Source organism: Hydractinia symbiolongicarpus, chromosome 10 (assembly GCF_029227915.1).
Source record: "Hydractinia symbiolongicarpus strain clone_291-10 chromosome 10, HSymV2.1, whole genome shotgun sequence".
NCBI lineage: Eukaryota > Metazoa > Cnidaria > Hydrozoa > Anthoathecata > Hydractiniidae > Hydractinia > Hydractinia symbiolongicarpus.
Genome location: NC_079884.1, coordinates 13915674 through 13933101, shown reverse-complemented (window position 1 = coordinate 13933101; position 17428 = coordinate 13915674). Strand labels below are relative to the sequence as shown.

Below are 17428 nucleotides of genomic sequence, written 5' to 3'. Positions count from 1 at the left end.
GCTTTTAATGAAAAGACCCTCCCTGTTTCCGTTTATTTTTACTTCTTCATCGAGAACATGTTACATCAAAATTAGCATGAAAAGGTCAAATTTGAGAAACTAACGAAATCTCAAAAATACAAAACAAAAAAGAAAAAAAAAACGTGTTTTGAAAAGTTTCATGTTGATATATTTTTCGAAAAAACAATATAAACAATTCCCTATGTAAAATATTGTACAAATATATAAGTAAAATACAAACATATGAACATAGCTAGGATGACAATTATTAAATACAAACACTTACGCAATAAATATAGATAAAAATATATAGGAAAATAGTATAAAAAATATAACATAAAGCCCAAAGATTTGTCGTTACACGGCACACATGGCCTTCTTCAGGCATCCTTAGCAGTTATACTGCGCTCAAACAAAATACAGTTACTATAATTATAAAGATCAGAAAGTTTTTCTTAAAAAAAAAACATATATAAAGATGCTTGTTAAAAAGTTTTTAAAATATCATTTAAATATGATTCTAATTTCTGATTTGTAGACATAAGAAGAGCAGCTAGAGGACTGGGGAAGATATAAACAAATATGGCAACCACAGATGAAAGAACTACGGGAAGTTACATATCTACCGTTTCAACCTTTCCAAATAAATCACGATCGAGTTTTTCGTACATTTTCTTCAACTGTCGACCAGCTCCTACTTCGAATATGTTCTCCACAGCACCTGAGTTGTACTTTCCGCGTAACTTATTCAGGATCGTATTCCATCGTACAGGTTCGGCAATTTGACGTGCCATTAATTCCGCAACCTCGTTTTTATTTGTATACTTTTCTGCCGTAACATTCGAAATAAGCGTAGTATCGTTAGGAGTGATGTTTACGGTACAAAGTGCGTCGTAAAACTCTTCTATTGCGGGATTTATGTACGGCGTATGGAATGCCGCACTCATAAACATTTTTGATATTTTTACCTTTGATTGGTTTTTCAGCTAAACAAAACACAAACTTTTTTTTTCAGCAAATTACTAGAAGCATAAAGTGTCAATAATCTAAATGCCATATTGAATTTATTTCTTGATTATTAGTGTGATAAAGCCATGAGAATAAAAAGAGGATGAAGGAATTGTATACTCACAAGAACATGTTCCCGGTTTAATACTTTTTCCACCAAATCATTGGAACCGCCTAACGCGCCACTTTTATAGAAACGCTCTACTGCTAGTGAAATGTGTTTTTCTGGATTTTCTGCTTCTTTCGTTAAATCTGAACACAGTTGATTCAGTTCATCAAAGTCAAGGCCATGTACAGCGACCATTCCAGACTCCGCCATCTTTACAGCTTTGTCCATTGATTCTGTTCTAGCCTTTATAACGTGTAATGCTATTTAATTAAAGAGGAGAATTTTTTTTAATTTTTGCATCATGTTTTTATTATTATTATTATTATTATTATTATTAAATGCTATAAAAAAAAACTGAAAATGTTGTGATATTTATCAAAACGTATGTTTACCTTCTTCGAAAGTGATCCAATTTGCAATACAAAGCGCGGCAACCTCCCCTACGCTATTCCCAATTACAAAACCAACCTATCATACAAAGAAATTTCAGACATTACTGAGCTTACTAAGAAAATGATTTTTTAGTGACAAGATTAAAATATCAGTGAAATGAAAAATGGAGAAAAATAAAAAGTTTAGCTTTTCTAAGACACAAAGAAGACAGCTAGAAGGCACGAACCCTTGGAATGAAGTTTAGCAAAAATTCAGAAGCTACATTGCTAAATCTAGAAGACATTTTGAAAGATTTAATTTTTGATAAATAAAAAAAAAAAGTTTGAAAGCTTACATTAAAATTGTCTACATCATGTTTCCGCCTCAACCTTTCTTTCAGCTTGTAATATCCCAATACTGATGCTACCATCACAGCAGGTTGAGTATATAAAGTTCTAAATATTAAAATAGTAAAAACATACAATATTCCTTGTCAGCAATTATAAAAAATTTGACTTCTTTAAAAATAATCCCAACTGTTTTTGTAACTATTATTAATTTTTTTTTTATCGCAATGCAACGGCCAATAATAACAAAAGTGTAGGGTTTTCTATCATTTTGAAAATCTCGGAAACGTCCTTTGAAACAACTGTGCGGTAGATTTTTAAATAAAAAACGTTTGACTTCAACTAAAAAAAAAAATCAGGATAAATTTACTAAACTACATACGTAGTGTTAATCCACTAGAAAGCTTTGGATTCTAAACGTTTAGTCGCGGAAAAAAATACTTTTACAAATTTGCTAACCTGTCCAAAACTTCTTTTGGTCCCATCTGACAAATATTCACCAAATCATAACCCAATATTTCCGAAGTTATTTCGCGCAGAGGCTCTTCAATGCCGGAGTTTAAATTTTTTAACATACCAACATATTGCGCACCTTGACCAGGACACAGTATAGCCGTTTTTTCTCCAGTGAAAACTGGTAATGGCATACCACTGGCTACTGCAGCATAATGGTGAATTCCAGATGTTGTTAACAGACGTTTAGTTTGCAATACAACACCAACTATTTCTTTAATTTTCTACAACACAAATAATAAAGAGAGGCATGTAATGCGCAAAATGAAATAGGAGGAACTTCGAAAGTAACCGTATTTTCTACCTACACATATACCAAGATTGTAGGTAATTTATGCGTCAAATCTTGCAATATAAAAATAATACATTTCGAAGGAAAAAATTATTATGCTTACCATTGCTTTTTAGTTTTTGTAAATCTCTAACAGGTTATCAGAATATATCAATTATATTAACGTACTAACAGGTAATATATCTTAAACTGTCAATAAAATTTTAAAGTATTCCTTCTTCGATTTTCTCTATACGCTTTTAATGATTTGCTACTCCAAAAATATGCAGTCCTTTATATAGGAAATAAAGCTGGCACAAGAGGTAAGGTTAGCCCAAAACACCTGAAGTATGTCACGATTAATTTGGACAAGCACGTGGATGCTAGTGGGAATCTTAGATTATGCATGATAAGATGAATTAATTTGGGATTATGCTTGATGACATTAATTCTCTTAGGCTGTCCTGTGGATTCACACAACCTAAACGCGGAAGCTACTTTTGGCAATGTATTGTTTTATTTAAGTCAATTATAGAACAGCATATCAGAAAGCTTGTAAGAAGTATGTACCGGTGGCCCATAACAACATGATATGCACGTCTTAAACTAATAACAACTTGGAATTACTCGTCTAATTAAGCGCTAACAACACTCGCTGTCATGTCTGGCAAGAATTATTAATCAAATAGATGAGAATAAGATTTGAGATACGTTCTGAAAATCATACAAAGCATAACATCTCACAAATTGGATTTTACACCTTGACTTTGGAGCACGTGTTTTTTATTTATACCAAATGCTGAGATTTTAAAATACTCGAATGAAGATATCTTACGGTTAGGTAATATGTTTTTACCTTTTTATCTTTCATTAAAAATCTAATTCTGGAGGATGTTTTTATAACCCAAATGGAAGATCTGGTAGTAGCTAACGGTAACTGGTGCTACGTCTCCAAAACACGCCAGGGCCTTTCGACAATAAAATTTTTTTTTAAACAGTTATTTTTATATATGCTTTGATTGGTCATTATCGTACCTCGAATTAATTGTCCCGTTTTTATTTTAGAGTGTCGTTATTCCGAAATATCTTACTTTTATTCTGGCGAAATATTTTCCATTTTATCCTTCGTTAAAAATAATGCTGTAAGTTTTCGGTTTTACGTGATCATAGCATATTTAAAACAAAAAATCAAGACGCAGGCGCTGCATGAACTCGCTATCACAAATGCACAGCTATATGACTTATAGTCGAAAGTCACGCTATTGAACAACCTTGTCCCCAGGGTCTTGTGGCCCCTGAGCCGTTATTATGGAGTATATCAACAGGGCAAAATACACTGGGAACGAGGTTGGCTATAAAAAATTTGGTTATGTTGATCTGTTTTTGTCTGTTCTGCTTTCATTGGACATCAGATTAGCATTTTGAGGAAAATGTCTGTTAAATAAATATAGAGCACCAAATTGGCCCAGGACCGATTTTTTTTTTTTTTTTAATAATTTTGTAAGGAACCAATTTCTAAAGGGAATTATTTAGCCTATTATTTACTGTGGAGAGTCACACTATTAAAAAGTATATTTTGATTTTTTCTTGTTTGTGATCTGCTTTTGTTGTTATGTAGAAATAACTATCTATATTATAATGCCCGTATACGTCTGTCCGTCCGTCCGTCCGTCCGTCCGTCTGTCTGTCACGCAAAATGGTAGCTTAGCTGCGACGGGCGAACCCGTGGATTTTTCCACGGGCTAACGACTAGTAATAACTAATGACTCGTTCAAAGGTTCAACTAAACAAGCAACTTCGCAATGTCAACTAGAAAGATCAAATCTTAGAATTTGAGCAGTGAATAATAACACAATATTTTTTTGGAGCTTAACCCTCGTTGCCTCTTGCAACGAACATCTTATATAGAGGACAATTCTGTCTCGTATAGACACTTTTCAACCATATTTTCTTTTTTTTGCCAAAGTAGCACCAATTTTAAAGGAATATTTCGTTTTTTAAATGAATTTAGATCTGTTGTTTATATTTCTACCTACAGAGATGAGTGTCCAAATCAATTTATCTTAACGCAAAATAGAGGCATCACATCGTATGGAAATAGGCTTAGATTTCTCCTAGAGTCACCCCCCTGATGCATTTTCTGGTCAATTTACGTAACACCCTAGAGGGGGTTTTCAAAACAACCTCTCTAGCGACCCCCTATATGTAAGTTTTTTAAACTCGCGAAAGACAGTAAAATTGGTGCCTTTCACTTTTCTTATTCATTTTCGAAAGTAGGCAAAACCCAACCGTTTTGTAAATTTTCTGTTTAGTGAAAAGTTTGTTCTTGCGTATGTTTGTGCACTCATAGTATAATTATCTACACTAGTTGTTAGCCCGTGGAAAAATCCACGGGTTCGCCCGTCCTTTTTATACCGCATCACGTGCGTCTCGCTACTTGCGCAGCTAAGCTACCATTTTGCGTGACAGACAGACAGACAGACGTATACGGGTATTATAATATAGATACGTGTGTAAAACTAACTCCTTTGCTGAAGGAGTAGCGTGATAAGAAGCAGTTTTACAACAATGTAACTGCACATAGAAAAATGCACAGTGAGTGCAATGCGCGTGCCTTAAGACATGTAAACAATGTTTAAGATACAATCAACCAAAGCCATTTATTTGAATCTCCTCCTTGATGCTTAAATAACTTTTCTACTATAACTAAGCAACAAACTGTCATATGTTCGACATGCTGTAAGATACACGTATGTGTGTACGTGTTCATCACCTTGACAACTAGCTATACGAGAAAACTGGACGAACGCAGAGAAATTGTTCATTTACTCTGTCGTAAGAATAGACATGCATTCAATAAAAGAGGAACCATGTTGGAGATAATGCTTACGTTTTATGTACAAAGCTTCTCTATCTGGCTTAAGAATAGCTATTTTAATTACTTACTGCAAAATTAATTTCTTGCTGTTCCTCAATTTTATTGTTGAAGCCTAAGATTATGTTGTCTGCGTGCTGCTTTTCTCGATAATCCCAATAATTAAAATAGGTCTGCTTAACAAAACCATAGCAGTCAATCTTTGTCGTCCATGGTTAATATAGAGACTTGTGCAGAGGATGCTTTTTTGCCAATCTAGGGGGTTAAAATCCCAGTATCTTATCTGGTGCGTCAAGTGGAGTCTGATGATAAAGTATTAACTACATAATTGTTTAACCATCCCCTCTCCCTCGCCATCCTAAACTTGGTTTGATGCCACAAACCTGCTACAACAGATTATGCTTGCTCATCGTTTTGCACGAGCATGAAAAATATGGATTGGAAATAAAACAACTTATGCTTTATGGAAAAAATCTAATTTTAATGTAATTAGATTTTATTTTATTTTTAATAAAACAAAATTACCGAATCTGCTCAAAAGGGTACCTATGTTCGAAGAGCACCTTTCTTGAATGTGCACCCCATCCTGACATAAAAAAATTTAACTCTTTAAATACGAATCAGTTGACTCATTTGAAAATTGTTACGTGAATCTAGAGATTTGAATAGGAGAAAGTACATAGTGTACTTGTTATTTCCAACCGCCTCTTCACGAGTGTTATCCTTTGCTTTTAGTATCTCTACGCCTCCCGATCAAATTAGCGCCCATTGTGAGAACCCGAAATTAAATGACACGGTATCCGAAATAACTAAAGAATCACGTTTTGTATTATCGTAACTACAACAGAAATTCACATTAATAACATATACACAAAAAAAATTACAGGGATCCAACAAGCGGCCCGTAGGGACCTCGGGAGATGAGGTTACACAGGATTACCTAACCAGTTACAAAATGGTACTGTTACCTAATAGGGTCCTGTACGTAAGTACGGCCCCACAATCGATCAAGTTTTATATAGGGAAACGTTTTTACCCGATGTAGCTAAAATCTAGAAAAAAATAATAATCAATATTGGTGTATGTTAAAAAGCTACTGTTTTGTATAAAACATATTTTATACAAAACAGTTGGTGGAGTTTTATAAAATGTAAAAACTATTCTGGTAATAGTCCTTCGACCCAAAAATTGAGAAAATTTCATTATTCTTATACATAATGTACCTCTTCCTCTCCATCAATTCCAGGAAAGATTTTACCACGCTAAATCAAGTCCAGTTTAGTGAAACTTTGAAAGTTTATCAAGTCAAACCATCGGTTATTGGGATCAAGTTCTTGTTTTTCATTGAGGCAAGAACACATGACAACTTTTCCTTTGATACTGTCTCTTGGGATTTGATTTAAAAAAAATGGGTTTAAGAAAATGTTTAGCTTAGTTACACTTTATGAGATGAGTAAAGAAATTGTTTGTTCACGCGGAAAAATTTTTGTTCGAATTATAGAGACATAAAAAAGAAACTCTGTTTGAAAAACTGTTGAATATTTGATTACTTTACATTGAGGAGACGATCTTTTTCTTTGATCATCAAAGAAAAAGATGCCACTCACTGGTACGTTTTCAGCTCTAGCACGTGTAAACCATTTCAAAAATTCTTTGTTGAGTTGATCGTAGGTATTTTGTTTCATACGCTTTGATTTACCAGCATTTTGATTTTTGAAAGCATGAAAGATCTTTTTCTAGTTTTTCTTCCATGTCGAGAGTGTGTTGGGAGGTATGTCAAATAACTACATAGCTACATATTTATTTTATTTTCCCTTGTCCAACTCGACCAAAGCTGTACACTTTGTCTCAGCTTTTTCTCGGTCTGCTGTCTCTTGGCCATTTTCAATCAAGAAGTGAAAAAATGTAGAAATACCAACCTTTTGAAATATAACGTTCGAAAGACAATTTTTGATTTTTAAAAAAACATTTGAATTTGTTAAAAAATAAGAAAAAAATTGCGCAATAGGACTTCATTCTATAATTAAACGTCTACAATTTAAAACCTTCAGTCAAAACGAAAACAAAGTATAATCAAAATTAATAATGAGAAAGAGCTCTCGACTGTCGTTTTTAAATATGTTGTTTTTTACAAGAGCCACGCGGATTGACGTTGAGACGAAGGCACCATTTCGAGTTCAAGATTTGTGGGTCTAATCATTGACCTCTTTTTAAGACCTGTTTTATTTGCTTTTCTTAGACGACGGCGACGTCTCCGTCTTGAAAAAAGAGCAGCTAAAAAAACGTGATATTTCTTGATCGTTGCCATGTAGAATAAACCAAAACAAAAACCATGCAGTAAATTTATGTGAGTTACGTAAGAGGTTTAGATAAATGTGAACAAAACCTCACGTAAGGAGAGATTTCTTTCGTAAATAATACAGGTTTGTGTAAGCACATCATAAAGTTGAAGATATTCGTGAATCTTGGGCTTTCTCTCATAATACTATCTTTAAGGCCTTACGTAAAATTATACGTACATGTGAATGTGACTGAGCACTCGTTCGAATAATAGAAATATTCGAAATATAGAGATTCGAATTAGGAGGAGTCAACTGTATTTCCATTACTCACTTGCACTGTTCGCCGCGGGTTACTTTAAACTGCATAGTGTAGTCTTTTCAAGCTAGTAACGCATATTTTGTTTGTGCATAGAAATGAGAAATAAATACAAGGGAACGACCATGGGCACTTTTTTTACGCAATCTATACTATGCGTGTGACGGCCCTCTTATACTGCACAAAAGATAATAATGGGTGCCCCAGCGCAGGAAAATAGCTTTAGAAGAGTATTTAAACTTAGTGACCTATACAGTTACTTAACAATGGCTTTATAGGCAATGATGCAAAATGTTTTGTGACTATGATTACTGCTTCTCATTTGTATGCTGAAGTTAGATTCCTTTCAAATACAGGCGTATGTACGCACGTCATAAAGTTGAAGATATTCGTGAATCTTGGGCTTTATCTTATAATATTATCTTTAAACTTGCTCTAAAGATAATTATTTTCTTGACGGGTATACAATAAGCGTCTTCGTCGTCCGTAAAATTAGGTTCCAATGGTTAAAAAAAGAACTAAGTAATCGTTCACAGTCTCTTTTCTGTGTTACAAAACAGAGACGACACATCATCGTTTAACTGACTTTATACAATATTTATAACTTATTTTCTTCTCTTTATGCAAACACCGGAGCAAAAGGATCACAAGTGGAGAAGAATCGGCATCTTTGACGAACGCAGAACAGATATTTCGACCATCACGGTTTTTCCTGCTGGAAAATAGCATACGCACTCCAATTTGGCTCATGGAGGACAACTGTTTTCTAGCCCAGATGGTTGTTAGTACTGTTTACCATATATGGACTTGATATTGAAACTACGAACTACGTATTTGTACGTCCACGTGTAATACTCCGCGGTGATACAGAATCCGCGTGTAATACAGACTGCGCTTGTAATACTCCGCGGTGATACAGAATCCGCGTGTAATACAGAACACCAGCAGCATGTAATACAGAATAGTTTGTTTTTATTTTACCCAATCCATATGTTGTATCGTGGATAATAAGAGACAAGAATATGAAAATTCTATTCGAGCTCACGGTCAAGTAAAGGGTCAAGTCGATTCATCTACATTTCGAGTGTTTAGTGCACGTTAAGTCCAACAGGCCTGTACCAAACTTAAGATAGAGGTGTCTAATAAATATAAAGTCAGTAAGTTTCATCGCCATACAGCATACCAAAAAAGAGTTGTCAAAAAAAATCCGGTACGAAGAGCGGATCTATCCTATTTTCGAGAGATATGTCTAGTTCCAAGTAAATTTTGATGATCAGACTATTTAATTCACATCTACTTCAAAGTACGACCTCTTTGCTACATATCCCGCTACTATACCGATACCAGCTCGACCCTAGCTTACCGTGTGAAAGCGCTAAAACTATCAAAAAGAGCAGCACTGTTAATAGTCATGAGGACGAGGTTGATATCAACACGGCTACCATTTTGTAACTATTTTTCGCGGTTAAAAGAGTATTCGTAAGCAACAAAAACGAAATGTTGGACTAAACAAACATAGATTTTGCCTTGGGGAACCTCCTGGTGGGAACTGCGGAGAACTTTGTTGCATCAAAATCAGTAGTATCAAACTTGTTAAAACTTATCAGGTACATCCTTTTAATTCTATCACTGTTGCTTTTTTTGATAGATCTCTTCGCCTAGTCTGGCATTAGCACAGTGCCGTTGGGAGATGAAAAGCCCTGGGAACGATTCAGTCATCCTAAATAACTTTTAAAAAACAAAAATTAAAATTTATTAATAGGTATATTTTGAAAATGAAGGTGGCTACGAAGATTACTAATTTTCCAAAGGCTATACCTATGACGCATTTTTTACTTTAACAACATTTTTTCTGAATGAATGGTAAAGTGCACAAAAGTGGATAGAAAGCCATTTATATATAATTATAAAACATCAAGTCAATGTCCACCTCGTTTCCAGGGAATTTTGCCTTATTGATGCGTAATTAATAACGGCTTAGGGGCCACAAGATCCTGGGGTCGAAGTTGAGTCAATGTGTATATATTTTCCCACATCGAGAGATAAAACCTCCCATGCTACGAAGAATGCAATTTCTTTGGCGGCTAGCAATAAGTCAAGTAAAAATGAAAGGCAAAATCAATTACAAAAAACCCAAAACATAATCAAATCGCAAAAGGAACCACCAGGGTAACCTTAAGTCCCAATAAAGTGTCAGTTTATCGGAAACACAAAAGGGTCCTGACGACTCGCTGCAAATATCTGGATCGGAGAATTATGGGAAATTAATAGACAAAACATTCAGAACGTATGTACATAGCTCTACTAATATGAATTTTTGCTTTTAATAAGATGTAGATGTAGTTCCACATAAAAGCAATCCTCGCAGGAGATTTTACTCAAAGAACTTTGGGAACGATAATGCAATCCTTGCAGTTTATGTTAAAATGTCTCTGGGTATATGGACGGGTGGTCATTTACAACATCATCAAAATTTATGTTACTTATTGATTACCTAGTTAAGTAGATTTTTCCATAAGTCAATCCATAATTATTCGTGTTGAGTTATGTAACATTGCTCTGGTATACGAGCAAGTCATACTTTCAAGATGGATACAAACCTCGTTCCCAGGATAATTCTTTCCTTTTTTTAAATCCCAGACGGCGCGGAGAACACGTCGCTAGAAAACAATCAGAGTCTTATGGTTGTGGAACTTGCGCGAGGGCGATGCTGATGGAATTCATTGGTGGACTTGCAATTCTTGTCGCTAAATTACCCTTTCTCCAATGGACTAAATTTTTCTGATGACATCAGTGAGGTTATTAAATACAAAAGTATAACAATAAAGGAAATTCGTAAAGGAAAGTTAAACTTCTTTGGGGATTCCATCCTAAAAACGACGGGCTCTTGAAATTGTGCGACTCTCAAACGCGCTTTGTCATGTATGCGTGGCCGTGCATGTTTGATAGGTTTGGAAGAAGAGCGTCACAACGAGACACAACTCTATTCTGTTAGCGGTAGAGAAGCTCTGTACACCAAAAAGTTAGTAATATTTAAATTAACTGTGGGTTTCGAAACCAACGTGAGTTAAAATAATTCATGAACATTTATGCCGGATCCCTGACGGGTTATTAGTACTATGTTAATTTCAGTAGGGGTGCATGTGGTGTATTTGGATAAGCCCTTACTGCAGTTTTTTTCTACTGAAAATGAAATAAATTATTTGTGCAACATTGTCAACATTTGCATTAGAATGACATATTACATTTCCTACCGTAGAAAAAGCGAATGTAACTATCCGAAACTGATGCAATGGCATAACTTTTGAACGTTCTTCTTAGCTATTCAGATGCCATGCTGGTCAAACGAGCAAAAGAGTATGTTACACGAAGTAAACCAAGTAAAGTTTTAAAAAGCTTATTATTGAATTAAACACCTCTTCGTATAAAGTCAAAAATGAAAACTTTGCTAGGACATTGGTTAGCTCTTTGCGTATCAACGTCCTGCTTGATGAAAGTATGATAGGTATATGATAAATACTTATTAAAGGTTAAAGTTTGTTAGTAAAAAGTAAAATATAAATTTGAACAGCTGGGGCAAACACTCCAACATCCCTCCTCGGCCGCGGCCCCCAAAAACGGAGGCGTGAAAAATATCTCGCACGGCGGTAATTTTTGTTACAATTTCTCCCACTGTGACGTCATAGTAACGGGCTTCACCCGCGTGACTAACCTGCAAATTTCGTGGTTTTACGATATTTTCCATAAAAGTGCCTAGCTTTTGAAAGTATTATTCGCAGATATATTTTGACAAGCTCGATGTACGTTTTTATTTTTTATATTCATATATGATTGGAGTTTCAATATAAAACATCACTGCAAGATCAGACCCTTTTTTTTCATTGTTTTCAAATGAGGAATGTGTAAAACAGACATTCTGTAAAATATTTCGCATTCATGTCTAAAGGTAATTGATCTAAACCATGTACGCTGTGGCCAGATCGTTTGCTCAGGAGAAAATCTTAATTTTCTCTTTACAATGTGCATGATTAGTCGCATTTAAAGTAACAAACTTGACCTAAAACGTGCAAAAAACACCATTTTTTGTGTTTGTTAGCTCTGTGTATGGATTCGGATGCGAATTTCTGGCATGTTGTAAACTGAAAAATTTCTTTCACGTATGTTAATCAAGTGTCTGTAATATCAGTTGAATTGGTTTTGATTTGTGGCCTCACGAATACCTGTTTTGATTCTTGCCAGTTTTATTTGGAAATTACCTGCAACAAGGAGTCACGAGAGCCATTATGAATTTCAAAGCTATCCTATTCCGCCATTATAAATGTATAGTTAGCAGAGAGAAAACTGACAGATTTTTGTGTTTAATGTTATATAGCTATGCAGTGATTCATTAAGCTAGATTAACTGCAGAATAGTTAGCTAACAGATATAATTAGAATTAGTCCAGTTATTTTTTGATAGAAAAACGAACAATGTATGAAATTAAATTAAGATGGCTAGCTATAGCTACTATGATGAGAGAATAATAATGTGTCTATGTATAGTTAGCAAGAGAACAATGTATGTTTTTTAGGAGAGAAACTTCTATGAGATATTATAAATAAAAATTTTGTTTTGGGATCTAATTTTGCAAATTAGGTTGCTAAAAATGTTGTATATCGCAGGATTTAATTCATCATTATTGTTCCTCTTAAGGCCTACATAGTATACAACAATAATTCATCTTGTGTGATTATAGAGACATATTGTGATTATTGTAAATAATTGAAAAATAAATTAAAATGGTTCAAACTGCTACAAATGAAACTGATTGCAAAGATGATAATGGAAATGTTGGAAATGATGAGAGTGGGGGGAGTAACACTGATGATATTAAAAATGATGACAATGAAGATAGTGGAAGCGCTAGGTTGTTATAATTGTTTTTTGAGTCATATATTCAGACATTATCTTTATATTTTAGATAATGGGTTGTTTATTTTTACAAAGTACATCAACCAATTCATGACAAAATATTTTTAATTTCAGACTTTGTGCCAAGAAGAAAAACTGTTCAAAGAAGTTGAAACACTGTGGCCCTTGCGATAAAAAACGCCTTGTTTTGACTCATTTTTGGAAGAAGTCTTCTGTTCATATTGCACGCAACATAAAGAAGTTAAAAATACAACACCAGTCTTTGTCTGAACAAAATGCAAAAAGAGGTATGTATTTCCACAGCTATTTGTTTTAAAATTAAATACAAAATGATATATATGTACCACTATCATTAAGTGCCTAAACATGTTGAACCATGATAGTACACCTTGCCTTTCGGCTTGTTAACAAGGATGTATATTTTGGGGGCTCATGCCTAAACATGTTGAACTATTAATGGGGCTCCGAAAGGATGATAAGTGTACATATTAGAGACAGTTATATGTTTATATACGATATATACAAGCGAAAAACATGACGGAAAAGTGAATCAAAATATATAGTTCAAAGTTTAGTATGTTTGTCGTTTGTATATATATACATATACATATGTATAAGAAAATACTTATATAATTCTATAATGTGTAATTTTGGTGTGTGTATAACTTTATATTTTTAGTTTCTGATATGGTCCTCCTGAATGCCAATATAGGTGAAATGCAGAAAAAAGAGGTGGAGTGTCAATCCAGTGTTGAAGACTTGAGGAATGAGGTTCAAGAGATTAGTGACAGAAAACAATACCAAGAGGCGGAACTTAAAGAATGCCAGGAGGAATTTGAAAAGGTAAAATTGCTGATTGAGCAGAAAGGTTATGCAAGGAAAAGACGTGAAAATTTGCCAACAACATCTGACATGATTAATTCTTCCACACATTCTGTAAAATATAGACGTCGGGAAGAGACGAAAAGTCTACTCGAATATATTCATGGTGGAAAAATCGGTTCCCTTTATGGTGCTTGGGACTACCTAAGAAGTACAGCAAGTAAGGAGCAAATGGAGGAGTTCATTTTATCATACAAGAGAGGAAAATTCCTTGAAAATCTTATTGGAAAATTCTCTGAACTTCAATCTAGAAGTGAAGGTGGGATTCGAAAGGCAGTGTTAACAAAGTATTTTAATTATATGTCACGAAGAAAGTACACAATGCTTTGTAAGATACAAAAACATTCTTTCACAGAACATTATTCTTCAAGTAATTTGATTTCATACGGCGATCATAACATCTTGCTGAGAACAAGATCTGTATCTGATAGGACAATTGATTCTTTTGTAAAATCTTTGGATATAGGAGACATCCATCATGTTGAAGGTGGGGTATCACGTACAGTTACTGCTTTAGTAACAATGATTGCCGATTTAAATTTAAGAGTTAAGTCTTTAAAAGATAAATTACTTTGGTTCAATGGTAATACAAACCATTTTGTCATTGAATTTGCAGATGATGGTGCACCAGAGTCGAAAGACAAAACAATGACAATTGCCACCCTCTCCTTGTGGAATTATGGAGCTCGTATACGCAGTCGCGAGTTTCATTATCCTCTTCACATGGTGACTGCCCCTGAAAAACATGAAGTTTGTGAACAGCTTTGGAAGCAGCATACTGAAGAAATGCAACTGATTGAAGGCAATATTTTCAACATATGTGATGAGAAAGTTACATTCTCATTCGTACCTGCTGGTGATACTGCTTGGTTGTGTTGGGCTGGGAATGTACTACCTGCAAGTGCAACTTATCCTTCCCCTTTTTGTAACGTTCACAAAAGTCAGCTGCAACGAATGGATGGGTCGATAGGCTATGACTCCAAATCAACGTGGCAGGTACCAAACTATGAAAACCGCCAAAAGGATCTGGAAAAACTACAGTGTTTTGAGAAGTCTCTACCTACTGGCATTAATAAAGACACCAAACATAAAAAATGCTTGGCTTTTATGGCAGAAAATGGCATAAGGCAACTTGGAGAGCCAAGAATTGGCATATTTGCAGACCGTATGAAGCCAGATCCCCTGCACCTTGAAATAAACAATTGGACCCACTGCCTTAATGTTATATACCAAGAAGCTGTTCGGCGAAACAAATTTAGGGAATTCTCCACCATATTAAAAGCGCCTGTGAAATGCAGCAATGATAATGCAATGAGTGGTTGTGGAATGAGGTTTGTGGGGAAGATGATTGAGGAACATTACGCAGATGAGAAAAAAAGGTAACATCTTCAAAGTACACAACAGAATTCAGGTTCCCATGAGCTGATTTAAAATTATGCTATTTTTAAACAATATATACGTGAAACATATTTTGCAATTAAGGTTTTTATGAAAAATGCAGAACTTATCTTTGAATTCGGATAGTTTTTATTTTCCTGTTGATAAACTTTTACATAATTTTGCAGAACTTATTTTTGTGATTTGCTCTAAAAAGATAATATCAATCAGATTGAAAATAAGTTTCCATTTTATATTTCAAGGTTGAAAACCCCTGAAGTTCGATTAATTGGTGCGCAAGCAATTCTACTTGCACAATATGGGCACAGGTTAGTGGATACGCTAAAGTTACAAAGTGAAAGCGATGTACAAGCTGTGACAAGATTAGCGCTTGCTCAAATTGTGATATCACTGCGTGATGTTGGATCGTTGATTAATAAAGTTTATATCAATAACGAAACCTATCCAGATGATGTTTCATTTTTCTGTAAAAAGTATTTTAATCTATTTTCTCTGTTTTTTCCACTGAGGTGTAATATTACTGTGTGGACAATGGGATATGTGGTACCTTTTCATGCCAAAGAAATTTTTAATAACTTTCGAGTTGGTTATGGAATACTCAGTATGCAAGGAAAGGAGTCGAAACATTCTTCAATTAAGCAAGAATTAAAATCCTGTAGCAATCGATCAACAGCTACAGATGAGAAAGGAAAGTGGCATCAATTAATGCGTTCAAGTTTTGTAAGAAATTTTTACCTGCCATATCATTTCCCACTGCCATCAAATTACCATTCTCATTATCAGTCTCGTAAACCAGTTATGGACATTGAAGCTTGCCATTGCTGCCGTCCTTTGGAGTCAGAAACATTGTGCAGTGTTTGTATTTCGTCACTTCCTCTGCTCGTTTGTGTCAATCAAAAATGTTTAACACAGGAATTGGTTTTAATATTAAAGCCTATTCAATGTAGCAGTTGCTCTGAACGCTTCTCAGACATTAACATGTGTAATCAACACCAAACAACACATCATCAAAAACAAACAGCCACAAACAAAAATTTGGTTCCAAGATCGATGTCTGTTGGGCAACTTAAAGAAGAGTTAAAATTACGCAAGAAGGCAGTAACTGGAAAAAAAGAAGATTTGATTCGTCGACTTGAAGGAACATTATAAACATTATTTTGTTTTTAAGTTATTTGCATTTAAAGATTTTTAGATTTAATTATGCTGCATAAATTATGTCACATTTAAGCAAATTTTGATATTTTCTGTCATCAATAACTTTGGATCTGTTAAAGGACATTGATTCAAACTATATTATAGAGTAAAATTAAATTAATTTATGCAGCATAATAAAACTAAAAATCTTAAAAGGTGAATATCTTGAAAACAAAGACAATTTTTTAAGCTCCACAACGTAAGCTCAAAATCCTTTCTCGTTTTGGGACCCCTTTAATGTTTTTTCCTTTATTCTAAAAAAAAATTTTTTACGGGAAGACATTTTTGTGAATCATATATTTCTGATTGCGAAACCAGAAAACAATTTTTTGTAGGATAAATTTTTATGATCGGAATGCTTTTTATAAATTCTACTGTTACTGTCTCAATAAGTAAATAAAAATGTGAAATAGTATATACCAGAAGGAACCCTTGGGTTGTGTTGTGTTCACATAGCCCAATTAATGATTTATATGACATTAACACATGCCACCTACCTTGCAATTATGTTACAGTTAGTATATAATATATATTGAATATATTTATACAAGCCTTCTGGCATATTGCAGAGGGTAGTTAAAAATCAAAAGGTACATATAATTTGTTCTATTAGCTTTCTTTTTTTCAAAATTACAATCAACTTTGATTTTTTGTTCCAGAATTTCCAATGAAATTTCAATTGATACTTGTAATATATATAGATATATAGTTTACTTTAGATTATTAGTTTTTATTAAGATACGGAAAGTGTTGTAGTTAGTAGATTGGAAGAGCATTTAACAACAACAAAGACAATACAGTATGTAGTATTTTTTACTTTTAAGCGCAGTCAACCTGTTGTTACTTTTTACTTTCAAATACACATTGTACTGTTGTACCAAAAACCTTAGATGATAATGCTAAATTTCAACAAAATATTTATTGAAAAATGTCTTTTATTGGACTAACCT

The 17428-nt window shown here is 34.1% G+C and overlaps 2 protein-coding genes across 2 annotated transcripts; one reads left to right on the top strand and one right to left on the bottom strand.

Moving 5' to 3' along the window:
- Positions 1 to 541: 541 nt before the first annotated feature.
- Positions 542 to 2564, bottom strand: LOC130612170 (malonyl-CoA-acyl carrier protein transacylase, mitochondrial-like). The gene is made up of 2 exons (XM_057433469.1): positions 1133 to 2564; positions 542 to 986 (listed from the first exon to the last, which is right to left on the bottom strand). Exons 1-2 carry the CDS (start codon positions 1343 to 1345, stop codon positions 615 to 617), a joined length of 585 nt encoding a protein of 194 aa, XP_057289452.1. The 5' UTR covers positions 1346 to 2564; the 3' UTR covers positions 542 to 614.
- A 10120-nt stretch (positions 2565 to 12684) lies between these two features.
- LOC130662821 (uncharacterized) lies at positions 12685 to 16585 on the top strand. Its single transcript, XM_057461761.1, has 4 exons — positions 12685 to 12999; positions 13119 to 13291; positions 13684 to 15265; positions 15527 to 16585. The coding sequence occupies exons 1-4, from the start codon at positions 12872 to 12874 to the stop codon at positions 16431 to 16433; spliced, it is 2790 nt and encodes a 929-aa protein (XP_057317744.1). The 5' UTR covers positions 12685 to 12871; the 3' UTR covers positions 16434 to 16585.
- The last annotated feature ends 843 nt before the right edge of the window (positions 16586 to 17428 follow it).